This window comes from Myotis yumanensis, unplaced genomic scaffold (assembly GCF_028538775.1).
Source record: "Myotis yumanensis isolate MYYU_CA2020_CCGP unplaced genomic scaffold, mMyoYum1.0.hap1 SCAF_23, whole genome shotgun sequence".
In the NCBI taxonomy this organism is placed as follows: domain Eukaryota; kingdom Metazoa; phylum Chordata; class Mammalia; order Chiroptera; family Vespertilionidae; genus Myotis; species Myotis yumanensis.
The window spans coordinates 11,389,180-11,410,859 of NW_027223774.1; the positions used below are offsets into that span (position 1 = coordinate 11,389,180).

The following is a 21,680-nucleotide window of genomic DNA, read 5'->3' on the forward strand; positions in this document are numbered from 1 at the left end:
TCTGGGAAACCTTCCCACTCCTCTCTGCTCCTCCTGCAGAGAAATTATCGCTGGCTTTTCATATTTCCTTAGGCATTTGCATCTGCCACTGCCCCTGTGCTACGAGCCTGTGGGTGGCTTATTGTCTAGGGCAGTGGTCGGCACACTGCGGGTCGGTAAACTGCGGCTCGGCAAACCACGGCTCGCGAGCCACATGCGGCTCTTTGGCCCCTTGAGTGTGGCTCTTCCACAAAATACCGGCTCTTCCACAAAATACCGACTTCTGCGCATGGGCCACAAAGTTTCAATCGCACTGTATGTGCGCGCCCGCACGTGGTATTTTGTGGAAGAGCCACACTCAAGGGACCAAAGAGCCGCATGTGGTTCACGAGCCGCGGTTTGCCGACCACGGGGCTAGGGTGTCACACCTCCCCATGCCCACCCAGCAGATCTTCAGTGACCAGACTGATTTGAAAGACCTGCTCATGGCTCCCAGGCTGGCCCGGGCCTAGCTGTGTAACGTTGGGTACCTGATTTCTCTTGTCTTAACTTTAGTTTCAGAGGATAATGGTCCCTGTCTCTGGACTGTTGAGCACATAGGAAGCCTTGGCTGCACAGTGGCTGCCGCGCTGAGTGCTCAGTGGTGGCTGTGGTGGGACTGAGCAGGGAGAGCACAGGCACAGGCCGGGTGGCTGTTCAGGGCCCCTGTACGGTTCCAGTCTGTGAGCCCCAACTCCCGCCAGTGCCTCTCTGGGCCTGCTGTTTACAACTTGGCGCTAGGTCTCCTGGGAAGGAAGAGGAGGGCGCCTGCCCATGGTGCCATCCCTCTGGTCCTCTCACACAGGCCAGAGGCTGGCCCCTCATGGATGCCTGAAAGGTGTTGCCTGCAAGTGTGTACCCTCCAGACCCAGCTTGGGGTGCTGAGCCCGTGGGAGGGGTTCAGCATACCCTTGAGGAGTCCGCAGTCTGAGTGAGGCTGGCCCCGTGGCTGCCCAGGACACAGTCTAGTCAGGGACCCTTAGGAAGGTGAAGAGGAGGTGGTTGAGTCTAGTGTCGTCAGGATCCCAGTATTGGTTGGGGTGTGTTCTTAAGGCAGCACTTACAACAGAACTCAGATGTCAAAATTGTCTGGAAAATTCTGGAAGTCCCTTAAGCCTTAGGTGCGGTGTTTGAGGTTCCAAGTGTACACATACCCTGGATGGTTCTTTGTGTAAAATGTCATGGTGAGAGGGAGAGAATCACATGCTAGATGTCTTCCATAAGGCCGTGTCTAAAAGGTGTCCGTGTGGGTCCCCATGCTGCTCTTGAATTCACAAGTCTGGGATGGGAATTGTAAAATAGGCTTGTAAACTGAGGGAAACTGATGATTTGGTTCCTGCCCTCGGTTAAGACCGGCTGTGGAAAGCTTGGCAAACTCACTATTCGCTTGCCCAGCAGTCTGTTCTCAGAGTGGAGGAACTGTGTTGTTTTTTCTCATTCTAAAAGTAGCGTGTGCTGGTTATGTAAGAAAACAAAAACTCAGCCAATCTAGAGAGCTCCTAGGAAGACTTGGAGAACCTGGGGCGAGGAGCTTCACTTTGCTCAGCCTCATTCTCCATGTGTAATAATGAGATGATACGTGCAACAGTGGTGGCTACCACGTTCTGAGATGTGAAACCATAGGTTTGAGTCTTACTCAGTGCACTGAATAATCAGAGGCCAGCAGCGTTTGATGAGGCTCTGTTATTATTACTGTTACGTTCCTGGGTCTGTTCTCACTTTTATTTTTTCCTTTTCGTTAATCTTCACTCCAAGGATATATTTTCCATTGATTTTTAGAGAGTGTGGAAGGGAGGGAGAGAGGGATGGGAGAGAGAGAAAGAGAAACATCGATGTGAGAGAGACATATCGATTGGTTGCCTCCTGTACATGCCCCGACCAGGGCTGACCCAGGGATTGACCCTGCAACCGAGGTATGTGACCTTGACTGTGAATTGAACCCGAGACCCTTTGGTGTGCGGGCCGGCCCGCTAACCACTGAGGGCACCAGCCAGGGCACTGTTCTCACTTTGTGCACCTCCATACACTCGTAGACACAAACATATCACCCTCTCCCTGAAGCAGGTTGTCATATTGACTTTTCTTCATGAGAAATACTGTGTTGGGGGCAGGGATTGGAGGAGTGGGAACAGCCTGAGCAGAAGCAGGAGGAGGATCACAGCTGGAGGTGGAGGAGGGGGGTCTCCAGACTCAGGCTGGGGCTGCCCAGGGAGCAGCCTCCGAGAACTCCCAGCAGGGGGAGCACAGCCGCCAAAGTGAGGCCTGGCAGAGGGAGCTGGTGGCTGGTACGGTGGTTCCTCACAGAGGCCCTGGCTTCTCTGTTCCTGGAGGCTCGGGGGGCTTGGCTGTGGCATGAGTTCCCTGACTGTCTGGCTCTCTCCCTGCCCCAGCTGCCAGCCAAGGCCCTGGTGCCTGAAATAGAGGATGAAGATGAGGAGGACGACTCAGAGGATGCCATCAACGAGTTCGATTTCCTGGGCTCAGGCGAGGACGGGGAGGGCTCTCCAGACCCTCGGCGATGCGCTGGAGAGGGGGCCCACCATGAGCTGGGTGAGTGGAGGGTTTTCTGGCCAGCCTCACCGGGGGCAGCAGGGGCACACACAGCTGCCTGCAGCTGCTTCCTGCCCCAGGGTCTCCACCGGATGGACATACTTCCTGAGAGGAGGGGGGCCGAGGGAGAGCAGGAGGGCCACGCCACAACAGCCAGGCCTGCACCCCATCCCTGGAAAATCCCCGTGGGGACACAGGCAGGCCCGGTTCTTCCTGACGTGGGGCTGCCAGCCTCGTGCACGCGTGTGTCCAGTTCTTGCGGGCCTCAGGGAGGAAACAGGATGGGACTGGGGGGAGAGGCCGTCGGGGCAGTGCTGCCTCTGCCTCCGGTCCCGGGACTCTGAGCTGGGAGGCCCTCGGGGTCACGGGACATGGCTGGAGACCGAGGTTTCTGCAAGGGCGGTCCATGGAGGGTCCCCCCTCAGTCTCCTCTGTCCATCCCCACCCCACCGTAAGCCCCAGTGCACTCTGGGCCGGGCTCCCCGGCTCCCACGGAGCGGCTTCTGTGCATGGCTGGGTTGAACTGGTGGTGACTCCTGCCTGGGCCGTGTCCCTGCAGAAAGCCGGCGGGTCAAACTCCAGGGGATTTTGGCCGACCTTCGGGATGTGGATGGGCTGCCCCCCAAAGTGACAGGACCGCCTCCGGGCACACCCCAGCCTCGGCCACACGAAGGTAAGCGGCCCCTCCACCCTGGCAGAGGGAGGCTGCAGAGCTAAGCCCAGGGCTTCTGTGTCCTCAGGGTCGAGGCCCGGCCCCTAGTTTGCAGCCTCCTTGTCCCAAAAGTCCGTCTGTCTGTCTCTGTCTCCCCCTCTTTTCGTCCTGCCCTGCCTGCCTGCCTGTCTGTCTCTCCCTGTCTCTCTCTCTCACACCTCACCTCTCTCTCCCCGCCTCTCTGTCTCTGCCTCCTCCCCCCCTCCCCTCCCCCACCAGGTTCCTTTGGCTTCTCCTCGGACGTTTTCATCATGGACACTATCGGGGGCGGGGAGGTGAGCCTGGGGGACTTGGCAGATCTCACCGTCACCAATGACAACGACCTCAGCTGTGACGTAAGTTCTCAGGGTGCCCACCCCCCGCGACCCCCACTGGGCATTCCGCGCAGTGGCAGCATCTGCTGGGCGCTGGCTGGCACGGCCCGTGCTCAGTCCCTAACACGCGAGGACCATGTGAGCGCTTTCACCGCTCAGCTATTAGACATCGGGGTGCGACGCAGACAGTTCGGGGGCCGGACAGGCTCACCAGCGGCAGAGCCTAAAAGACTCTGGGGCCTGTGTCTTAATCACAGTGCTAGGCTACTTCTCCAGGGGTCGTCCCTCCCCTCCCGGCTTACTCATGGGCACCTCAAGTCCAGGACCCACCTGCTGGGGGCAGGGCGAGGGGGAGCGGAAGCTAAATGCAGCATCGGGAGGAAGGGGCTCGGCGGGCAGCGGTGCGGGTAAGGCACTGCAGAAAGTTGGACTTGAGCAGACCTTTGGAGGGAAGATGGCCTCCAGCCCACCACCAAGAAACCAGGCCAGTCTGTGCGCGTGGGGGCTGTGGCGCAGTCGGGCGGGAATGAAAGGGAACTTGAGGGCCAGTGCTCTTGGCCTGAGACCCGTGGGGGACCCCGGCCACCTGGGAATGTGGGATCGGGTGCGTGTGCACTTTCCTGTGCAGGTAGCAGGACACTCGCAGAGCTTCTAGCACAGCGGTTCTCAACCTGTGGGTCGCGACCCTTTCACAGGGGTCGCCTAAGACCATCAGAAAAGACATATATAATTACATATTGTTTTTGTGATTAATCACTATGCTTTAGTTATGTTCAATTTGTAACAATGAAAATACATCCTGCATAGCAGATATTTACATTACGATTCATAACAGTAGCAAAATTACAGTTATGAAGTAGCAATGAGAATAATTTTATGGTTGGGGGTCTCCACCACATGAGGAACTGTATTAAAGGGTCGCGGCATCAGGAAGGTTGAGAACCACTGTTCTATCAGGATCTCAGCTGTCTGATGATCCCAGCGGGTCGGGCACAGCGGTGGGAGGCGGGGAACGGGGCCAGAGCTGAGCTTTGAGCAGAGGAGCTGCCCCGAGTCTGACGCTTCCTGGGGAGTGTGTGTGGCGGTGGGGGGGGGGTCGCACAAGGCAGAGCCTCTGGCCCTAAAGAATGTGACAGAAGTGGCAGCTGGGGCGGGGGCCTTGGGACGAAGCCTCGATGAAAGGGTTTGTCAGGTGTGAACTCTATCTTGGGGGGGACACTGAGGTTTGCTTTTTTTTCTACAAGGTCCCTCACTCAGAGAGCGACACCCCCACCCTCCAGGGCACGTGCAGTGTTTCCGGGATTTTGCTCCCCAGTCTCTTCCCATTGGGTGCACTTGTCGCCATTTCCACACCTCAGCCACCCTCCCCCATTGCTGTCTGCACCCAGGGCCCCTCTCAGGCTCTGGGTCCATCCTTGCTGCCTCCTGCCTCAGGGACTGTGCACATGCAGTGTCCTTCCTCAGTCCCTTCCCCCTGTCCGGTTAAGTCCTGCTTTCTGTCACTTGCTCAGGAGGCAAACCTGCTGACCCCACAGAGGCAGGCAGGCTACTCGGTGCCTCTTCCCAGTACATTTTTTATTTTTTAATATATTTTTATTGATTTCAGAGAGGAAGAGAGAGTGAGAGAGAAATAGAAACATCAATGATGAGAGAGAATTATTGGCTGCCTCCTGCACATTCCCCACCAGGGACTGAGCCCGGGCATATGCCCTGACCAGGAATCGAACCGTGACCTCCTGGTTTGTAGGTCGATGCTCAACCACTGAGCCACGCCGGCTGGGCCTCCCAGTGCATTTTCAACTCGTAGCACTGCTTGTAGTTTATAAGCCTGTGCACAGGTGGGACGATCTGAGTGTCTCCCCTGCGAAATCCCAAGGGTTCGGGCTCACCTTTGTCTCTTCAGAACCAGGCACACCCCTGCACACAGTAACAGCTTGTTGAGTGAGGGGCTGCTGCAGGGCCAGGAAGAAGAGGGGAGCCTCGGGCTGGAGGCCAGGCAGTGGGGTGCTTCACCTGGGGCTCTGTGGTGGAGGACAAGTCCTTGGAGTCCTGGATGCGAATGTCTGTGCAACTGCTGGGGTGGAAGAGGAGACACTGAGGCGGCTCCCTGCATCCCCCAGCTGTCTGACAGCAAAGATGCCTTTAAGAAGACGTGGAACCCCAAGTTCACCCTTCGGTCACACTACGATGGCATTCGCTCCCTGGCTTTCCACCACAGCCAGTCGGCTTTGCTCACCGCTTCCGAGGACGGCACGCTCAAGCTCTGGAACCTGCAGAAGGCTGTCACCGCCAAGAAGTGAGGGCACAACCCCAAGGGTGGTGTAGGGGGCATCGGGGCCCAGGAACAGGTGATGAGGGGCTCTCGCTGACACCTGTCTCCCACAGGAATGCTGCACAAGACGTGGAACCTATCCATGCCTTCCGGGCTCACAGGTAGGGAGGGAGGAGCCCCCACAGGCAGGGGGTGCTGACAGGTGGCGGGGCAGCAGGAGGGTTGAGTCCCTGGGGCCCTCCGCACACACACCCCCGGCCCTGGATGCTCTGCAGTGCCCCCACAGCTGGCTCCCAGCACAGCCTTTGGAGGAGGAAATAGACATGGGGTGAGGGAAGTCAGAGGACGGGCAACTTGCCCGGGTGGCACAACAGAAGCCCCAGAAGCTGAATTCCTGTCGGCCACCCCTGAAAAATGCTGGTAGAGAAAGAACGGCAAGGTCCTGGGGAGGGGCGAGCGTTGAGTTTTTCGTTTCCGCCCACTTTGAATCCTCCAGGGGCCCCGTGTTGGCAGTAGCCATGGGCAGCAACAGTGAATACTGTTACAGTGGTGGGGCAGATGCCCGCATCCACAGCTGGAAGATTCCAGACCTCAACATGGACCCCTACGATGGTTACGGTGAGACAGCTCTTGCCCTTCCTTCCCCCACCGTCGTCCACTGGGGCCTCTTCCCTCCGCACATGTAGCCAGCATCCGCCCATGCCTAACACGGCAGGGGCTGGCGGGGGGTGCTCAGCCTGGTTGAGCGTGGAACAGTGTGACTCAGCGTGCGGCAGTCAGACGAGATGTCGGAGCTGACTCAGCATCAGCGTGGGGGCCAGGGCGGCACATGAGGAGGCTTGGGGGGCCCTGGCAGCGTTCTGCGTGTCTCTGACTGAGCGGGGCAGGCGGGCGGAGAAAGGAGAGCAGGTGGCCGGCTTACAGGGGTTTGTGCTTCTTTCTTGGGGCACCTTTAAGAGTTAAGTGGAGAAGTAACCTCTGTTCAGGGTCTGTCCCTGCTCCCTGACCCCTGTTTTGATAGCCTATTTGATCACACACATGGCTCCATGCAACATCCTGTTGTGGTAGAGTTCAGAGGTCTGTGTCTCCCTTAAGGAGCTACACCGTTTTCCTGAGAGCAGTCCGACCCTGGGAAAGGTCAGGGGTCGGTCCCTGGCAGTGTGTGCTCTGGGCCAAACGAACTGCCACCCATTGGGCATCAGCATGGCCCGACCAGACACCCCTGTGTTGACACAAGTGACCAGAGAGGCAGTGGTGGGAGTGACCAGAGGGCTTTGGAGAGACGGCAAGGCTGGTACACGGGGGCAGAAAGGACTGCAGGGCCCGGGGCGGGGCCAACCCTCAGCGCCCAGGCTTCAAAGAAGGGTCTGGGGCCAGAGTCATCATTGTCCCTTCTCCCTTAACTAAGTTTTAAAAGGAACCTATCGGTGCCCACTTTAAGCACTATGATGGGCCCCAGGGGACAGCAGGGAACAGAGGCATCCCTGCCCTCTGGAGCTTCCATGCTGGGCTGCCTTCAGAGCCCTAAGATCTTCCCAGATTAGCGGTCAGAGTGTGAGCAGCTGCCACGGTGCGTGGCGGTGGTGACAGGCCCGGGGCCTGGCGCTTGTGGGGTGAGGCTGGTGAGTGCGGCAGAGCTCGTGCTCCAGGCTGTCCACGATGGGGCTGGCGGCCCTGACACAGTCCATCTCCCCCCCCCGCCCCTCCCCACTTCCCTGGTGGGTCCAGACCCCAGCGTGCTGAGCCACGTCCTGGAGGGCCACGGGGACGCCGTGTGGGGCCTGGCCTTCAGCCCCACCTCCCAGCGTCTCGCCTCCTGCTCCGCTGATGGCACCATCCGCATCTGGGACCCCAGCAGCAGCAGCCCAGCCTGCCTCTGTACCTTCCCCACAGCCAGCGGTGAGTGAGGGACGGGGACAGTGGGGACCCTGATGCCTCACTCAGGAGCCGCATAGAGCTGGAGGCCCTGCGAGGAGGGTGACGCCTGCACCCCAGGCCCGGGGCAGGACCGGTCTGTTAGGCAACCGTCCATCCCCTCCGCCCTCAGATCACAGGATCCCCACCTCAGTGGCCTTCACCAGCACCGAGCCTGCCCACATCGTGGCCTCCTTCCGCTCTGGCGACACCGTCCTGTATGACCTGGAGGCTGGCAGTGCCCTCCTCACGCTGGAGTCCCAGGGGAGCAGCGGTAAGGGGCCCCGCCGGGGCTGGGATCTGAATGCCTCCAAGGCCGCAGTTCTCCTGTGGCTTTGGTGACAGGCTCGGTCAGCCGAAGATGGCTCCCCACCCCCTCGGGGGCTCTGAGTGGGAGGGAGATGAGGCCTCAGCCACTGCCCTAATGGACAACCCCGAGTCCCGGGAGGGCTGAGTGGAGGAGAGTGTCAGAGACTTGCCTGTCGGCCGCTTGGTGGCATGGACGAGCCACCTCAACGTCCGTCACCCCTCCTGCCCACTCCAAGACAGGCCCTGTGCCCATGTGCCGAGGAGACACTGGCCTGAGAAGGGTGTGGCCTGGGTGCCCCGCCCTCCCCTTCTAGGCAGACGGGGATGTGGCAGAATGGTCCTCCTCTTGCCTTTGTCCCTGTCCCCCAATTTCCCCCTGATGTCCCTCCTCCCTGCTTTCCCTTCCAGGCCCAACCCAGATCAACCAGGTGGTGAGTCACCCAAACCAGCCCCTCACCATCACCGCCCATGACGACAGAGGCATCCGCTTCCTGGACAACCGGACAGGTGAGGCCCTGCCTTCCTGGCCCCCCAACTCACTGTGCTTGTGGGAGGCGGGTGGGCCAGGCTCAGACACAGAACCCCTGGTGTCCACATTGGAGGCTCTGAGCACCCTTCCTAGGCCCCACCTTCCCGGGTGAGGCCGACAGTGGACCGTAACCCGCCGCCCTCTGCCCTCAGGGAAATGCGTGCACTCCATGGTGGCCCACCTGGATGCTGTCACCTGCCTGGCTGTGGACCCCAATGGCGTGTTCTTGATGTCAGGAAGTAAGTTGTTCGTAAGGAGCAAGGGCGTGTGCCTTCCCCAGCCGGCTGGGCACCGGCCCGAGGGAGTGCTCGGTGGACTCCTAAGGGGAGCGGGGTGGGCAGGGGGCCTCAGGGCAGGAAGAAAGGTGGTCATGATGAGCAGAGCCCCTCCTAGGCACTTTCCTACATCATCTCCTTTACTCGGAATAACCCGACGAGGTGGGCACTTTTATCCCCGTTACACAGAAGTGGGAACTTACGTCACTGGCACAGCCCAGTGGGTTGCAGGCGTTGACGTTCTGGTCTGTTTGATTCGGTCCCCACAGGCTTTTATAGCATTTGCTGCCGCCCTGCTCTCTGTGGTTAAGGGCACTGAGGCCCAGCGACTGTGCTGCGGTGCCCTGAAGGGATGGGGTGCGATGTGGCCACTGGGGAAGGGGCCGGAGCTCCCCGGGGGGTGATGGGTGTGTGCTGGTGGGAACGGGGCTGCCATCTGCCTCCGCTCCGCAGGGTGGGATCTCCGTGGGGTGTGAGCGAGGGAGTGCACAGAAGGGTGAGCAAGGGTGGGGGAGGGTGTGTACGGGCCTGGACTCTGCTCTCTGTCTGCCCGTGATGGCAGCAGCTGCCTCTGAGAGGTGGGCGAGGGTGTGGTCAGGGAGATGTAGCCCTGGCAGAGGGGATTCAGTACAGGGGCCAGCACCCTCCAGAAAGGGACGGAGAGAGCTGGCCTCCTCCGCAGCCTGGTCCTTCTAACACAGTGGTTCTCAACCTTCCTAATGCCGCGACCCTTTAATACAGTTCCTCAGGTTGTGGTGACCCCCAATTTCATTGTTACAAATTGAACATAATTAAAGCATAGTGATTAATCACAAAAACAATATGTAATTAAATATGTGTTTTCCGATGGTCTTAGGCGACCCCTGTGAAAGGGTCGTTCGACCCCCAAAGGGGTCGCGACCCACAGGTTGAGAACTGCTGTTCTAACACCTCAGTCAGGCCACCTCCCTCCAGTGGCTCATGGCCCTCAAGGCCCAGCCCAGCTCTGACCACCTCCTCCCCCGCCACCGCTGCTCAGGCTGTTGCAGCCCATGTGCTTCCTGTCAGTCCTCAGCCCCCCCCCCCCCCCCCCCCGCCCCCACTGTGCCCACTGCTTGGAAGGCTTTTCTCCCTGACTCCCTTGGCCATTCTGTCCTCATACTGACCGACTTACGCCCACAGCACTCGTGACCACCTGGCATTGTTTATTCTGTTTTCTTGTTGACTGTCTCCCACAGGGGGAGGGAGATTTCCTTTTTTTTTTTTTTTTTCCACTAACCCCAGGGCCCCATATACAGGAGTTGTTCAGTAAACACTTGTGACTAGATGGAGGGTGACAGGCGGGGATGTCAGGAGGTGACTGGGCAGAGGGAGGCAGGAGAAGAATTGAGCCTCCACCTGACTCCGAGGCCTGGGACAGGCCAGCCGAGGGGTTGGGGGTCGGATCTGAGCAAGGAACTGTGGGTCCGGAGCTGCTGGGTGACCGCTCGCTCTGCCCACACCTGCGCAGGCCACGACTGCTCCCTGCGTCTGTGGAGCCTGGACAACAAGACGTGTGTGCAGGAGATCACGGCCCACCGCAAGAAGCACGAGGAGGCCATCCACGCCGTCGCCTGCCACCCCAGCAAGGCCCTCATCGCCAGCGCGGGCGCCGATGCCCTGGCCAAGGTCTTTGTATGATGCCCACCTGGCCCCGCCCTGGCCGGGGAGCGAGGCTGGGCAGGTGGGACTGAGGTGAGGAGCTGGGCTCAGAGGGAGGCTGGGCCCAGGAGGACAGAAGCCCCTGTGTCCTCACCCACACTCTGCCTGGTCCTTCCTAGGGTGGCAAGTCCTGTAGTCACAGTGGGGGCGTCCTGTGTAGTCCCTGGGCATTCGGGGGAGGGCTGAGGCCCGGAGGGACCCAGAGCTGCCTTACCTCTTGTGCCCTGCAGGTCATGGTTCAGTCTCCCCTCCCTCTGTCTCCCACAGGTGACAGCCTCGGTCTGGAGGCCCGGAGGCCCAGCCTCTCCCTGCCTGCCTTGAGTCTGGTGGTGCTAACGGCCCTTTCCGCAGGAGGCCCTCCCCCATGGCCTGCCCCTCCCCAGCACTCAGCCTGGGGAGTTGCCTCCTTCAGGAATCACCCTCCAAGATGGCCTCCAGGAGTTTCATCTCTGCCCTGACACCCACTCCTGGTCTCCTAGCTGCCTTCTGGGGGCAGCACAACCAGGGCTGGGTGTCCTTGGGGATCAGCTTTTCCAAGATGCCAGAAGGTGCCAGGTTCTCTCTTTGAACCCCCATTCCTCTCCATCCTTCCAGACCTGGGTGGGAGCCGGGCTGGGAGGAACCCCAGCCGCCCTGCTCTAGGTCCACCAGGAGCCGTGAAGCCAGCCGGGCCCAGGCTGTCCTCAGTGGGAGTGCTGGGCCTGGCCCACCCGGAAGCACACCCAGTCCACCACCCTCCCTCCAGTTCCCTCAGCACAGCTTTCCAGACACTACCCAACGCCTCCGGGGCCAGTAATGCCCAGGGAGCAGGCGGTGCCCTCTGGGGAGGCACCTGCCCCTACCTTCCTCAACCCTCCAAGGGCAGTCCCCTACCCCTCACAGGGTCACCCATGGGGAGATGTCCTCTTCTTGCCCCTCCCTGGGGCATGGAGGATGGAGTGGGGTCCCCCAGGGTCCCCCATAACTCCCTGTATATCTGTATAAATAAATGGGATTTTAATGGAGCCCCCCTGCCCCCATGTCGTTATCACTGTGTGATAGTCTGTCTGTCTCCTCTCCTGGCCCTCCACTCTCTCCCTCTATTTATTTCACTCTTTTTTGGATTCCACCCTGAGCCCTCAGGATCCCTCCCAGATTCCTGTTTATAAACCTGTCCCCCTGTCCTGGACGTGTATGTGAAACTTGCCTCAATAAACCCTTTGGAGTAAGATGGGTGGCGGTGCTGACTGTTGAGGGGACGGGGACTTTGGGAGGAGTAACTGGTTCTGTCTGGAGTGGGTGGAGCTTGGAGAGGGGATATGATGATGGGTTGGGGTTTTGTGGTAGTGCGAGGGGGGCGAGGGGGGGCCAGAGCCTGGGCACAGTGAGTGCAGGAACGGAAGTCAAGGCACAGGACCGAATCTCCCCGTGCCCCTCCTGTCCCTAAGCGCTCTCCCCAGGGGCAGCAGCAGCCGCCCGCAGAGGCAGAGCCCACAAGCACATGGTATGATTGACAGTGTAGCTCAAGACTCCTCCCCCTCACCCCACCACCCTCACCCCTGGGATGTGTGATGGAGTGGTGAGGCCAGAGGGCTACCCTTCCCTCCCTGGCCCACACCCGGGCTGACATGGAGCAGGGAGAGCTGGGAGCTGCCTGCACAGAACACCCGCCATGCTGGGAGCTGCTGGGAGGGGTGGGGGCCCAGAGTCCCTGGAGGTGGTGGCACCGCAGTGGTCAGCTGTACACTTAGCAGGAACCAGACCAGTGTTAACACAGGCCATCTCACTGGTTCCTCACAACTTCATAAAGTAGGGAGCAGTATGAATGCTCTACAGAGAAAGAGAGGGGGGGTGGGGGGAGGCTCAAGGCCTCCAGCAGTGACCAGAATTGGTATCCTGTCCCTTGTCACTCCCTCTGCTTACTCAGTCCTCCACCTGCCAGCAGAGTGTGCTTGGGCAAGTCCCAGCACCTCCTGGGTTGTCGAGGGCTGCACCCCAGTGTCTAGAATCGGGCCTGGCCCTGTGAGCACTTGAGGGTGAAGTCCTGCAAACGGCACACTTGGGCCGTGTTCGCATTTCAAGGAGAAAGGGTGCAGGTGGGCTGGCCATCAGGTGACACTGACAGGAGCCTGCTGCGGGCTCGGTGTGGCCTCGCTCCCCTCATCCTGGGCTCTGAGCAGCTTCACCAGGTGGTGGTTTGGGTTTTCGTTCCAGCCTCAGACTTCCTTCCCCAGCCCAGCCCCCCCCTCCCCCCGGATGTGGTGACAGAAACACTACTGCATCAACCTCAGCTGCCCCCCACAACCCTTCAGCAGGAAGGGGGCTCGTCTCACGGCCCCCACCCCAGCCATCCCTGCCGGTCTGGAACCCAGTCGGGATGTGGCCCATCTCTACTGGGTGCCTCCGGAGCTCAAACCGGGCCTTGACCTCTTGATGAATGGGGTGGGATGGTAGCAACTGGCTGGATCTTGGACAAGTCCTTTGCCTCTGAGGGTTTAGCTTCCTGTCTGTAAATTAAATAGTAGCCACTCTTATTATCTGGGGAGGAGACGTCAAGTATGAATTGCTTCTGAAGGAACTGGAAGGCGGTTAACAGACTGGCGCACAGTAGGCTGTCCGCCAGTGTTGGATGACTGAGGGTTGAGGTGCCCACCCCTGTAATCCCTGCAAATTACAGCGACAGCCACCATGTACTGAACTGCTGTTCCAGGCACCACTATACAATCTCATCAATCCCCACAAAGACCCTCTGCGGTCAAATAGATCAACAGATGGAGAAACAGGCTGGGAGGGGAAGTCGCATACCCAAAGGCACACAAAGACAAGTGCGCATCTCCCCAGAACAATCCGTTTTCCATCTAGGAAACCGTGTGGGCGCCTTGTCCTCACTGGTCGCTATGGCCCTTCCAGGCACCCCAAGCCTTTGGCTCTTCACCTCCTGAGGATGGGGCGGAGTGGGGAGCGGAGGGAAGGGAATACACCCCAGCCGCCTTCTGCCCGACTCTCCCGAACAGGTGGCCCAGGCCGGTGCACCCCATCACCTGGCCCACGGCGGCTGGAGACAAGCCTGCGGCCAGGACCGCTGCCCATCTGGCCGCTCCGGTCTCCCCATCACGGCATGGACTGGGGGCTCTGCTCGGTGGTGAAGGGCACAGCTGGCTGGGGGGGGGGGGGGGGGGTTGGGGGGGGGTTGGGAGTAGGAGCCCGGAGAGCCGACCGGACCTGACACCAGTTTCCCACCCTTTCCCCTGCGGTGGGCGCCGGATGCAGGCCAGGCGGGAGGGCCCCCTTCCTTAAAGGGCCAGGCACCACCTCCGCGCCCGCCCCCGCGACCTGTGGAGGCGGCGAGGGTGGCTCGCCCCTCCCTCTCCGGCTCCAGGAGAAGTTAACTTTGCAGACTCGGGTGTGTCGTGGGGAGGGATCGGTCCTACCTCCCGGCCCCGCATCTCCCACCACCGGCCCCCGATCGGCCCGGGATAGGTGCCGCCCCCAACTCGGAGGTGCTGGGCCCGCCCTCCCCTTCCGCCCCCTCGCTCGCCCCGCCCTCCCTCTGGCGTCACCGAGGCCGGCGCCGATTGGCCGACGGCGCCGTCGCTCCGGACACTTCCTCCTGGGCCGCGGCAGCGGAGTTAAACTTTGGCGAAGGAAAAAGAGCCACCGGCTCCCGGCGACCCTCCCTGGCCCCACCTCCACCGCGGCCGGTAACGCCCCCTTCTCCGCGGGCCCCCGACCGGACTTTTATCCAGCTTCCGAGATCCGAGAAATTCCCTCCTGAGCACCGGGCCCTCGGGATCCCTCTGCCCATCCCCGGGCCCGTCGGATCCCTGGGATCCACTCGATCCCCGGCTCAAAGACTCCCGCCCTTCACCCCCAAGGTTTGGCGAACCCCTCGGCCCCCCCTTAATTGGGTCCTCCTCTTAGAGCCACTGGGTTCTGGGGTCCCCCCTGCTCCTTTTCAATCCTTTTTCTTTCCAAGGGGCCTTTGGATCCTGGGCTCTGCTGATCTCTGCGACCCCGACCTACTAGATTTTCTTCTTTGATTCCTTGGAAACTCTATCGCCGGAACACCCTCCTCCCGCCCCCCAAACCATTTCTTTTATCTGATCGTCTGTGACCCCTTGATTCCCGGGCGTCTAATCCACTAGATTACTTTTCTCTGATTCCCCAGGATCCCGCCATCGTCGAGTCCCCTCAACCTGCCAGATTCCTCTCCTCGGCCCCCGGGATCCGCGCTCCCACTCCCCGCGCACGAGTTCTCCCTGGGAGACAGCGTGTTCCCCAGCTCCTCCAGCCGGATCCCAGGCGGGCGCCGGGCGGCCGCTCCCGGGCCTCCCCATGGCTGCCGCCCCCTCCCATCCCGCCGGGCTCCCGGGCTCTCCGGGGCCGGGGTCTCCGCCGCCCCCCGGCGGCTTGGACCTGCAGTCGCCGCCACCCCTGCTGTCCCAGGTTTCGGTCCCGGCCCCGGGCCCGGGGGTCTCCTTCCACATCCAGATCGGGCTGACCCGCGAGTTCGTGCTGCTGCCCGCCGCCTCGGAGTTGGCACATGTGAAGCAGCTGGCTTGCTCCATCGTCGACCAGAAGGTGAGGGCGCAGGGTCCCCCAACCCAGCTTGGGGAGCGGTCTGGAGGAGGGGTGCGCTGACCGAGGCGACCTGCAGCCTGGTACAGGGGAGGGGGAGGAAGGGACTCTAAGCCTTGGGAGAATGAGCGATGTGGGTAGGGCATTGGCCCCAGTTGCCTCTTTACCCCACTACCCGTTTGAGGGAGGCCCGGGCAGGGGTGGGGTGCCCCAGAGGCCTCCCCAAATTGCGAGTCCTTGCATGTTGTTTTCTGCAGCCGGCAGGGAGGAAGGGAGGGGCCCACCAGGTGTAGAAGGAGGGAGGAGGAGGGGGCAGGTGGGGGCATCCGATGGGGGTGAGGGAACACCTCCCTGCCCAGGCCCATCCCTGACCTCCCATTTGGTGGAAAATAGAAATTGAAGCCAGGCTGGCCAAGGCGATCGGGTGACATGTGTGGGTGCGGGTGCTTGCACTAGCTGCCAGGGGCAAGTGAGGTCTCAGAGCCTAATCTCTGCCCTCCCCCAGGCCTGAGGTGTGTGTGGAGGGATAGGCACCTCTTCCCAAAGTTCAGAGGCTCTGGGGACTCCCTCTCTCTCTCTCTCTCTCTCTCTCTCTCTCTCTCTCTCTCTCTCACACACACACACACACACACACACACACACACACACGCTCTGATGCTGGCCTATTAAAACCGGCCTTCCCCAGCCCCACCCCACTCTTAGCTTTGGACACCAGGGTCACCAGGGTGGGGGGCCGGGGGTCATGGCAAAAGGGAATCAGGTGGAACTCTGTGCCTGAATCCTAGAACATGAAAAGTCAGAATAGTGAGCTTCTCTGTTGTTCGAATTCTAGACTGTCAAAAAGTTAGACTATTACAGACTTCTAAATGGGAATATGCAAGTGTAGGTAATTGAATTCCTCTGATAGAAAGCATTCAAACATTAGAATCCTAGCTGGTTGAAATACTAAAACATTAAAATGTTGGAATATTAGATTCCTGGGTTGTTGGAATCCTTCAGTGCTGAGATATTCAACCATTCGAATCCTAGTTTGTCAGAGTCCCAAACGCGATCATGAGAATAGGTTGAACTCTAGAATGCCTGATCTTCCTATAAGGTAGGCAAGTTAGAATCCTCAAATCTCCAAACGTTAGAATCTTCTGACTCCTGGAAATGAATTCTTTGGGCTTCAGAGAAACATCTGGAACTGGGCCAACTCCCCCATTTTACAGACAAGAGCTTAGAGAAAGACTTCCCAGGCAGTCAGCCCCAGGCGGCCGGCTCAGCTTGGACCCCCTCCCAGTGGGCAAGAACAGATAGGGCTTCCTTTGGCCCCCACCCCCCATCCCCATCCCAAAACTAGCAGCCCCAGCTCCCACGCCCAACTGAGCCTGCTGTTTGGGAAAACAGGCTCGGGGGGGGGGGGGGGGGGGGGGGGGGGGGCAGAAGGTCCTCTGGGTGGATGCTTTGTGCAGAGCTCAGGTCTTCAGCCGACTCCCTCAGCCTCACCCCGGTTTTATTTTCTGCCTTCTCCTCCAGGTGTGGTAGGGCCCCTTTCCTTCCTTCCAGCGGCCCCACCTGGGCTGTTTCACTTTCTGTTCTACCGGGTTTCATTTCCTGCCCCCTCCCAAATTGGGGACCAGGACACCTGGGTCCTTTGGCCTTTGGGTGGGGAGCATCCCTCACTTTCAGCTCCCTTAAGCCCTAGCCATCCCACAGCCCCCACCCCCCAAGACTCCTAAAGTCCCTCCTTTCAGCTCGCCCTGCCCCAACGCTGGGCCTGGAGCCAGGTAGCAGGGACAATAGATCCAGGAAGGAAGCTGGTGGGGGCGGGGGGCCATAAGGAAAGGGGTGCTCACTTAGACCCCCACCCCCACCCCGATCTCCGGGAAATTCTAGGTGCCCAGGCTCCTGGAGCTGCTCTCCCTCCCACCCCAGTGCACCCATCCAGCCGCCAAACCCTGGTCTGCGCTCTCTCCAGCACACCTGGGGCCCTGGCACCCCGCCCGGCTCTCGAGCTGGGCCTGGGAGGGAGCGGCAGGAAGCGAGGGGCTGCGGGGTCTCTTGAGTTTCCGGGGGGAAACAGGCGGCCCTGCCCTGGGAGGGTCCCAGACCGCTGCTTTTCCGTCACCACCTCCCTCTCCCGCCTCTCAGTTCCCCGAGTGTGGCTTCTACGGCCTTTACGACAAGATCCTGCTCTTCAAACATGACCCCACGTCCGCTAACCTCCTGCAGCTGGTGCGCTCGGCTGGAGACATCCAGGAAGGCGACCTGGTGGAGGTGGTGCTGTCGGGTGAGAGGCCGGGCTCGCCTAGGGGCGGGGCCTCGCGCGGGGGCGGGGCCTCTGAGGGAGGGGAAGGGAGGTGGGCCCAGACACTTGCTCTTTCTAGTTAGGAGCCCGCGGGTCTCAGCCTCCCCGGAATGGGTACAGTGATTGTTGTGCGCACGCGCTGTGGAATTCGCTGAACATAAACCATCCACAGCAACACCGATGCGTTTCCCAGACCCAATGCTGGGAGAGAGAAGCCAGACACCAGGCCCCATTCTGTATAATTCCATTGGTGAACGGCTGCCACCACTCTATGGTGTTATAAGCCACGAGTCGGGGCGCCTCTGGGGAAGAGAGGGTTGGGTGGGGGACACGAGGGAGCTTCCTGGGGACTGGTGGAAAGGTCCATTGACCCATCAGGGGGCTGGTGACGCGGTGATGTACAGTTTGGCAGTGCACGGAGCCCTGCACTTCTGTGTCCTGTTCTGGACGTGTGCTAGGTGCTGATACGAAGTGTAGTGAAGTCTTTGGATGTCTGTTCCTCCTTCCCAAGGAAATGCTAAATGGAGCCTGACCCTGCCAGGTGTGAGGTGCCCCGGGCACCTGCCTTTTCAGCCGGAATCCAGCCCACTCCCTGGCCATTCCCACGGTGCCGATGGGCAAGCTGTCTTTGACAGTTTAGGACCCTTGGTTCTTCCAGGAGGGAGGGGGTTGGCGGTATCTGCCTTATTCGTGGCTGTATCCCCCACCCCCGCACACACGCTGCCCCTTGCATGCTGCAGTGCTCAGTGCAATTTGGATTTAATTCCCTGGTAACTTTATCCAGGTTTTAAATACCCTCATATAGGCTAGCACCTCTTAGATTTTTATCTTCACCCTCGTCCAGTGATGGCGAACCTTCTGAGCTCGGCGTGTCAGCATTTTGAAAAACCCTAACTTAACTCTGGTGCCGTGTCACGTATAGAAATTTTTTGATATTTGCAACCATAGTAAAACAAAGACTTCTATTTTTGATATTTATTTTATATATTTAAATGCCATTTAACAAAGAAAAATCAACCAAAAAAATGAGTTCGCGTGTCACCTCTGACACGTGTGTCATAGGTTCGCCATCACTGCCCTAGTCTCTCCCCTAAGAGCAGGTCTTATTCACGTAGCTGTCTCCCTGACACTTCTACTTGGCATCTCCAGGCGTTTCAGACACGGCCTGTCCACGATGGAAATTGTATTTCCCCTTCTAAACCTGCTCTTCCCGCAGTCGTCAACCTCTTGGGGAAAGGCACTACCCAGGTGCCCGTGTCCCAAACCTGGAGGCATCCTTGCCTCCTCTTTTTCTCCCACCCATTCACGTTATCTGTCATCAAACCTCCTGGTCCTACCTTTGACATACATGCTGAATGTATTTTGGGCCACCGCCACTGGTCCAAGCCGCCATCACCTCCTGTCTGCATTATTTCAGTAGCACCTAAGTCAGATCATGACACTCCACTGCTCAGAATCCTCCCATGGCTCCCCATGACCCCTGGAGTAAAATACAAACTCTTCAACGTGGCCTCAAGGCTGCCCCTGCTAATTCCATGAATTCATCTCGTAACACTGCCCTCCTTACTTTCTCTGTTCCAGCCATGCTTGCCTGCCCTCTGTCCCTGGAACAAACCCAAACTCCCTCCTACCACAGGGCCTCTGCACTTGCTGCTCTTGCTGCCTGGAATGCTGCCCCGATCTCCCCTTCTCATAGTTAGCTCCTTCTTGTTATTTGGATCTCAGCTTAAATGCCATTTCCTCCCTTGTCTGAAATTTCCTCGTTTATTTATGTGTTTATGTTTCGTGTCTGTCTCCCCGAAAGAATGTCAGCTCCTTGAGAGTAGGGTGTAAATCTCTCTTATTTATAGTTTTATCTTGGGTCTTGGGTGTGTAAATAGTGCTTGACTCAGGAGAGAGTCCCCTTTCTGTTGCATAATACAAAGAAAAATAGCTTAATAGTCGGCTGAAACTTGGGGGGTGGGGAGGACAAATGAGACTTCGTCCAAAAATGAAACCTCTGGGATAAGAGCTAACATTTATTGGGCACTTTCTCTGTGCCAGGCACTGTTTTAAGAGCTTTCCGTATATTCGTTTAATCCTTAAAGAACCCATAAGGAGATACGATTATGATACTAGTATGTTCTTTCCTAGACACCTGCTTAGCTCATCTCCTACCTCCTTCAGGCCTTTACCGTAATATCACCTCGAAGAGGCCTTCCCTGCCCACCTATTTCAATTTGTACCTCTTGCACCTTCCCTACCTCCCTTCCCTGTTTAATTTTTCTCCTAAGCACTTATTGACTTCTAACCAACTCTATATTTTACTACTTAAGATTTTTTAGAGGGGCAGAAAGTATGGTGCTAAAAGCATGAACTCTAGAGCCACACTGGCCTGGGTTTGACTGTGAGTTCTGCAACTTGCTAGCTGTGTGACTCTAGATAAGTTGCTTAATCTATCTGTGCCGCAACCGCCTCAAACAGAAAATGGGGACCGTAACAGGATGTACCTGACAGAGTCTTGAGAGGGCTAACTTCATTAGTGGTGGTTTTAGTTTGTTTTTTAATTGAGTTGAGAAAGAGGGAGACAGAGAGAGACAGAGAAACATGGATTGGTGATCGGTTACCTCCCATATGCACCGAACCCTCAACCTGGATATGTGCTCTGATCCAGAATTGAGGTGTCCTGGACAAAGCTCTAACCAACTAAGCCACACCCGCCAAGGCTAAATTCATTAGCTTTTTATTTTTATTTTATTTATTTTATTTTTTAAAATGTATTTTTGTTGATTTCAGAGAGGAAGGGAGGAGAGAGAGAGAAACATCAACGATGAGAGAGAATCATTGATTGGCTGCCTCCTGCACACCCCACACTGGGGATTGAGCCCACAACCCAGGCATGTGCCTTTGACCGGAATCGAACCTGGGACCCACTGAGCCAAGCCGGCTAGGGCTCATTAGCTTTTTAAAGTACTTAGAGCAGTGCCTGGCACAGAGTGGCTGCTGGACTGGGTGATTGTTAAGTAAGAGTATTTCTTGTATTTACTTTGCTGCCCTCACTGGAGGCTAGGCAGGGATTTTGTCTGATCTGCTATCCCTACTGCTTAGAACATTTTAGAGATGAAAAAACTGAGGTGCACAGGTGTTTGTCTTTTCCTCTTGATAATCAGGCTCTACTCCAGACCAAATAGATCAGAAACTCTGAGGGTGGGGCCCAGGCATCTGTATGTTTTTATTTAAAATTTTTTCATTGTGGTGAAATATGCATAAAGTAAAATGCACCATCATAACAATTTTTAAGGTTTTTGTTGTTGTTGTTAATCCTCATGCTAGGACACTTTCCCATTGATTTTTAGAGAGTGGGAGGGAGGGGGAGAGACTGAGAGAGAGAAACATTGATGTCAGAGAGACACGTGGATTGATTGCCTCCTGCATGTGGCCCCCGAGGGTGCCTTGTGTCAGCCTGCAAACCGAGGTATGTGCCCTTGACCAGAATCAAACCCGGACCCTTCAGTCCGCAGGCCAACACTCTATCCACTGAGCCCAACTGGCAGGGCCGTGACTATTTTCAGGTCTACCGTTCAGCAGTGTTAATTACATTCACATTGCTGTGCAACCAATCTCCAGAACTGTTTTCATCTTGCAAAACTGGAACTCTATACCCATTCACCAACTCCTCCTCCCCCTTCTCCCAGTCCCTGACATAAGCACATAGCTGCTTTGCCCAGTGGTGGAGCTGTGATATGAATCCAGGTAGAATATAATATGTGAGCAAATGAATGAAGGAAGGAACAATTAAACCTTGCAGCTGAGCCCAACCGGCGTGGCTCAGTGGTTGAGCGTGGACCAATGAACCAGGAGGTCACGGAGGGTCACATGGCACAAGCCCGAGTTGCGGGTTCGACCTCTAGTGGGGGGGCATGCTGGAGGCAGACGATCACTGATTTCCTCTCATCATTGATGTTTCTATCTCTCTCTCTCCCTCTTTCTTCTTCTCTGCAATCAATAAAAAGATATTTTGAAAAGGTCCTAGAAACAAAAAAACCCCTTGCATTGTCAGGGAGGATTGTAAGCAGCCCGGGAATGCGGGGGCTGACATGGCCTCCGCTGGCCCCGGCTCAACCACCCGCCCTCCCTGCTGCCTGCAGCTTCGGCCACCTTCGAGGACTTCCAGATCCGCCCGCACGCACTCACGGTGCACTCCTACCGAGCGCCCGCCTTCTGCGACCACTGCGGGGAGATGCTCTTCGGGCTGGTGCGGCAGGGCCTCAAGTGTGATGG

The 21,680-nt window shown here is 58.1% G+C and overlaps 2 protein-coding genes across 4 annotated transcripts in view; both read left to right on the forward strand.

Annotated features, from left to right (window-relative positions):
* Window positions 1-11,781, forward strand: part of STRN4 (striatin 4) — a 28,590-nt gene extending 16,809 nt beyond the window's left edge. For both annotated transcript variants that reach the window (XM_070401607.1, XM_070401608.1), the window contains exons 7-18: window positions 2,409-2,568; window positions 3,128-3,241; window positions 3,500-3,615; window positions 5,715-5,890; window positions 5,980-6,027; window positions 6,363-6,484; window positions 7,595-7,765; window positions 7,914-8,054; window positions 8,498-8,596; window positions 8,771-8,857; window positions 10,383-10,606; window positions 10,841-11,781. In XM_070401607.1, coding sequence (XP_070257708.1) covers window positions 2,409-2,568; window positions 3,128-3,241; window positions 3,500-3,615; window positions 5,715-5,890; window positions 5,980-6,027; window positions 6,363-6,484; window positions 7,595-7,765; window positions 7,914-8,054; window positions 8,498-8,596; window positions 8,771-8,857; window positions 10,383-10,552 — 1,404 coding nt within the window. In that variant the 3' untranslated portion in view covers window positions 10,553-10,606; window positions 10,841-11,781. The remainder of the gene's footprint in view (window positions 1-2,408; window positions 2,569-3,127; window positions 3,242-3,499; window positions 3,616-5,714; window positions 5,891-5,979; window positions 6,028-6,362; window positions 6,485-7,594; window positions 7,766-7,913; window positions 8,055-8,497; window positions 8,597-8,770; window positions 8,858-10,382; window positions 10,607-10,840) is intronic.
* Window positions 11,782-14,172: 2,391 nt separating this feature from the next.
* Window positions 14,173-21,680, forward strand: part of PRKD2 (protein kinase D2) — a 36,193-nt gene continuing 28,685 nt past the window's right edge. The window contains exons 1-4 of one of the 2 annotated variants that reach the window (XM_070401895.1): window positions 14,173-14,253; window positions 14,721-15,133; window positions 17,264-17,402; window positions 21,548-21,679. In XM_070401895.1, coding sequence (XP_070257996.1) covers window positions 14,888-15,133; window positions 17,264-17,402; window positions 21,548-21,679 — 517 coding nt within the window. In that variant the 5' untranslated portion in view covers window positions 14,173-14,253; window positions 14,721-14,887. Of the gene's footprint in view, window positions 14,428-14,720; window positions 15,134-17,263; window positions 17,403-21,547; window position 21,680 lie in introns of both variants that reach the window. The other variant, XM_070401894.1, reaches the window with a different exon arrangement.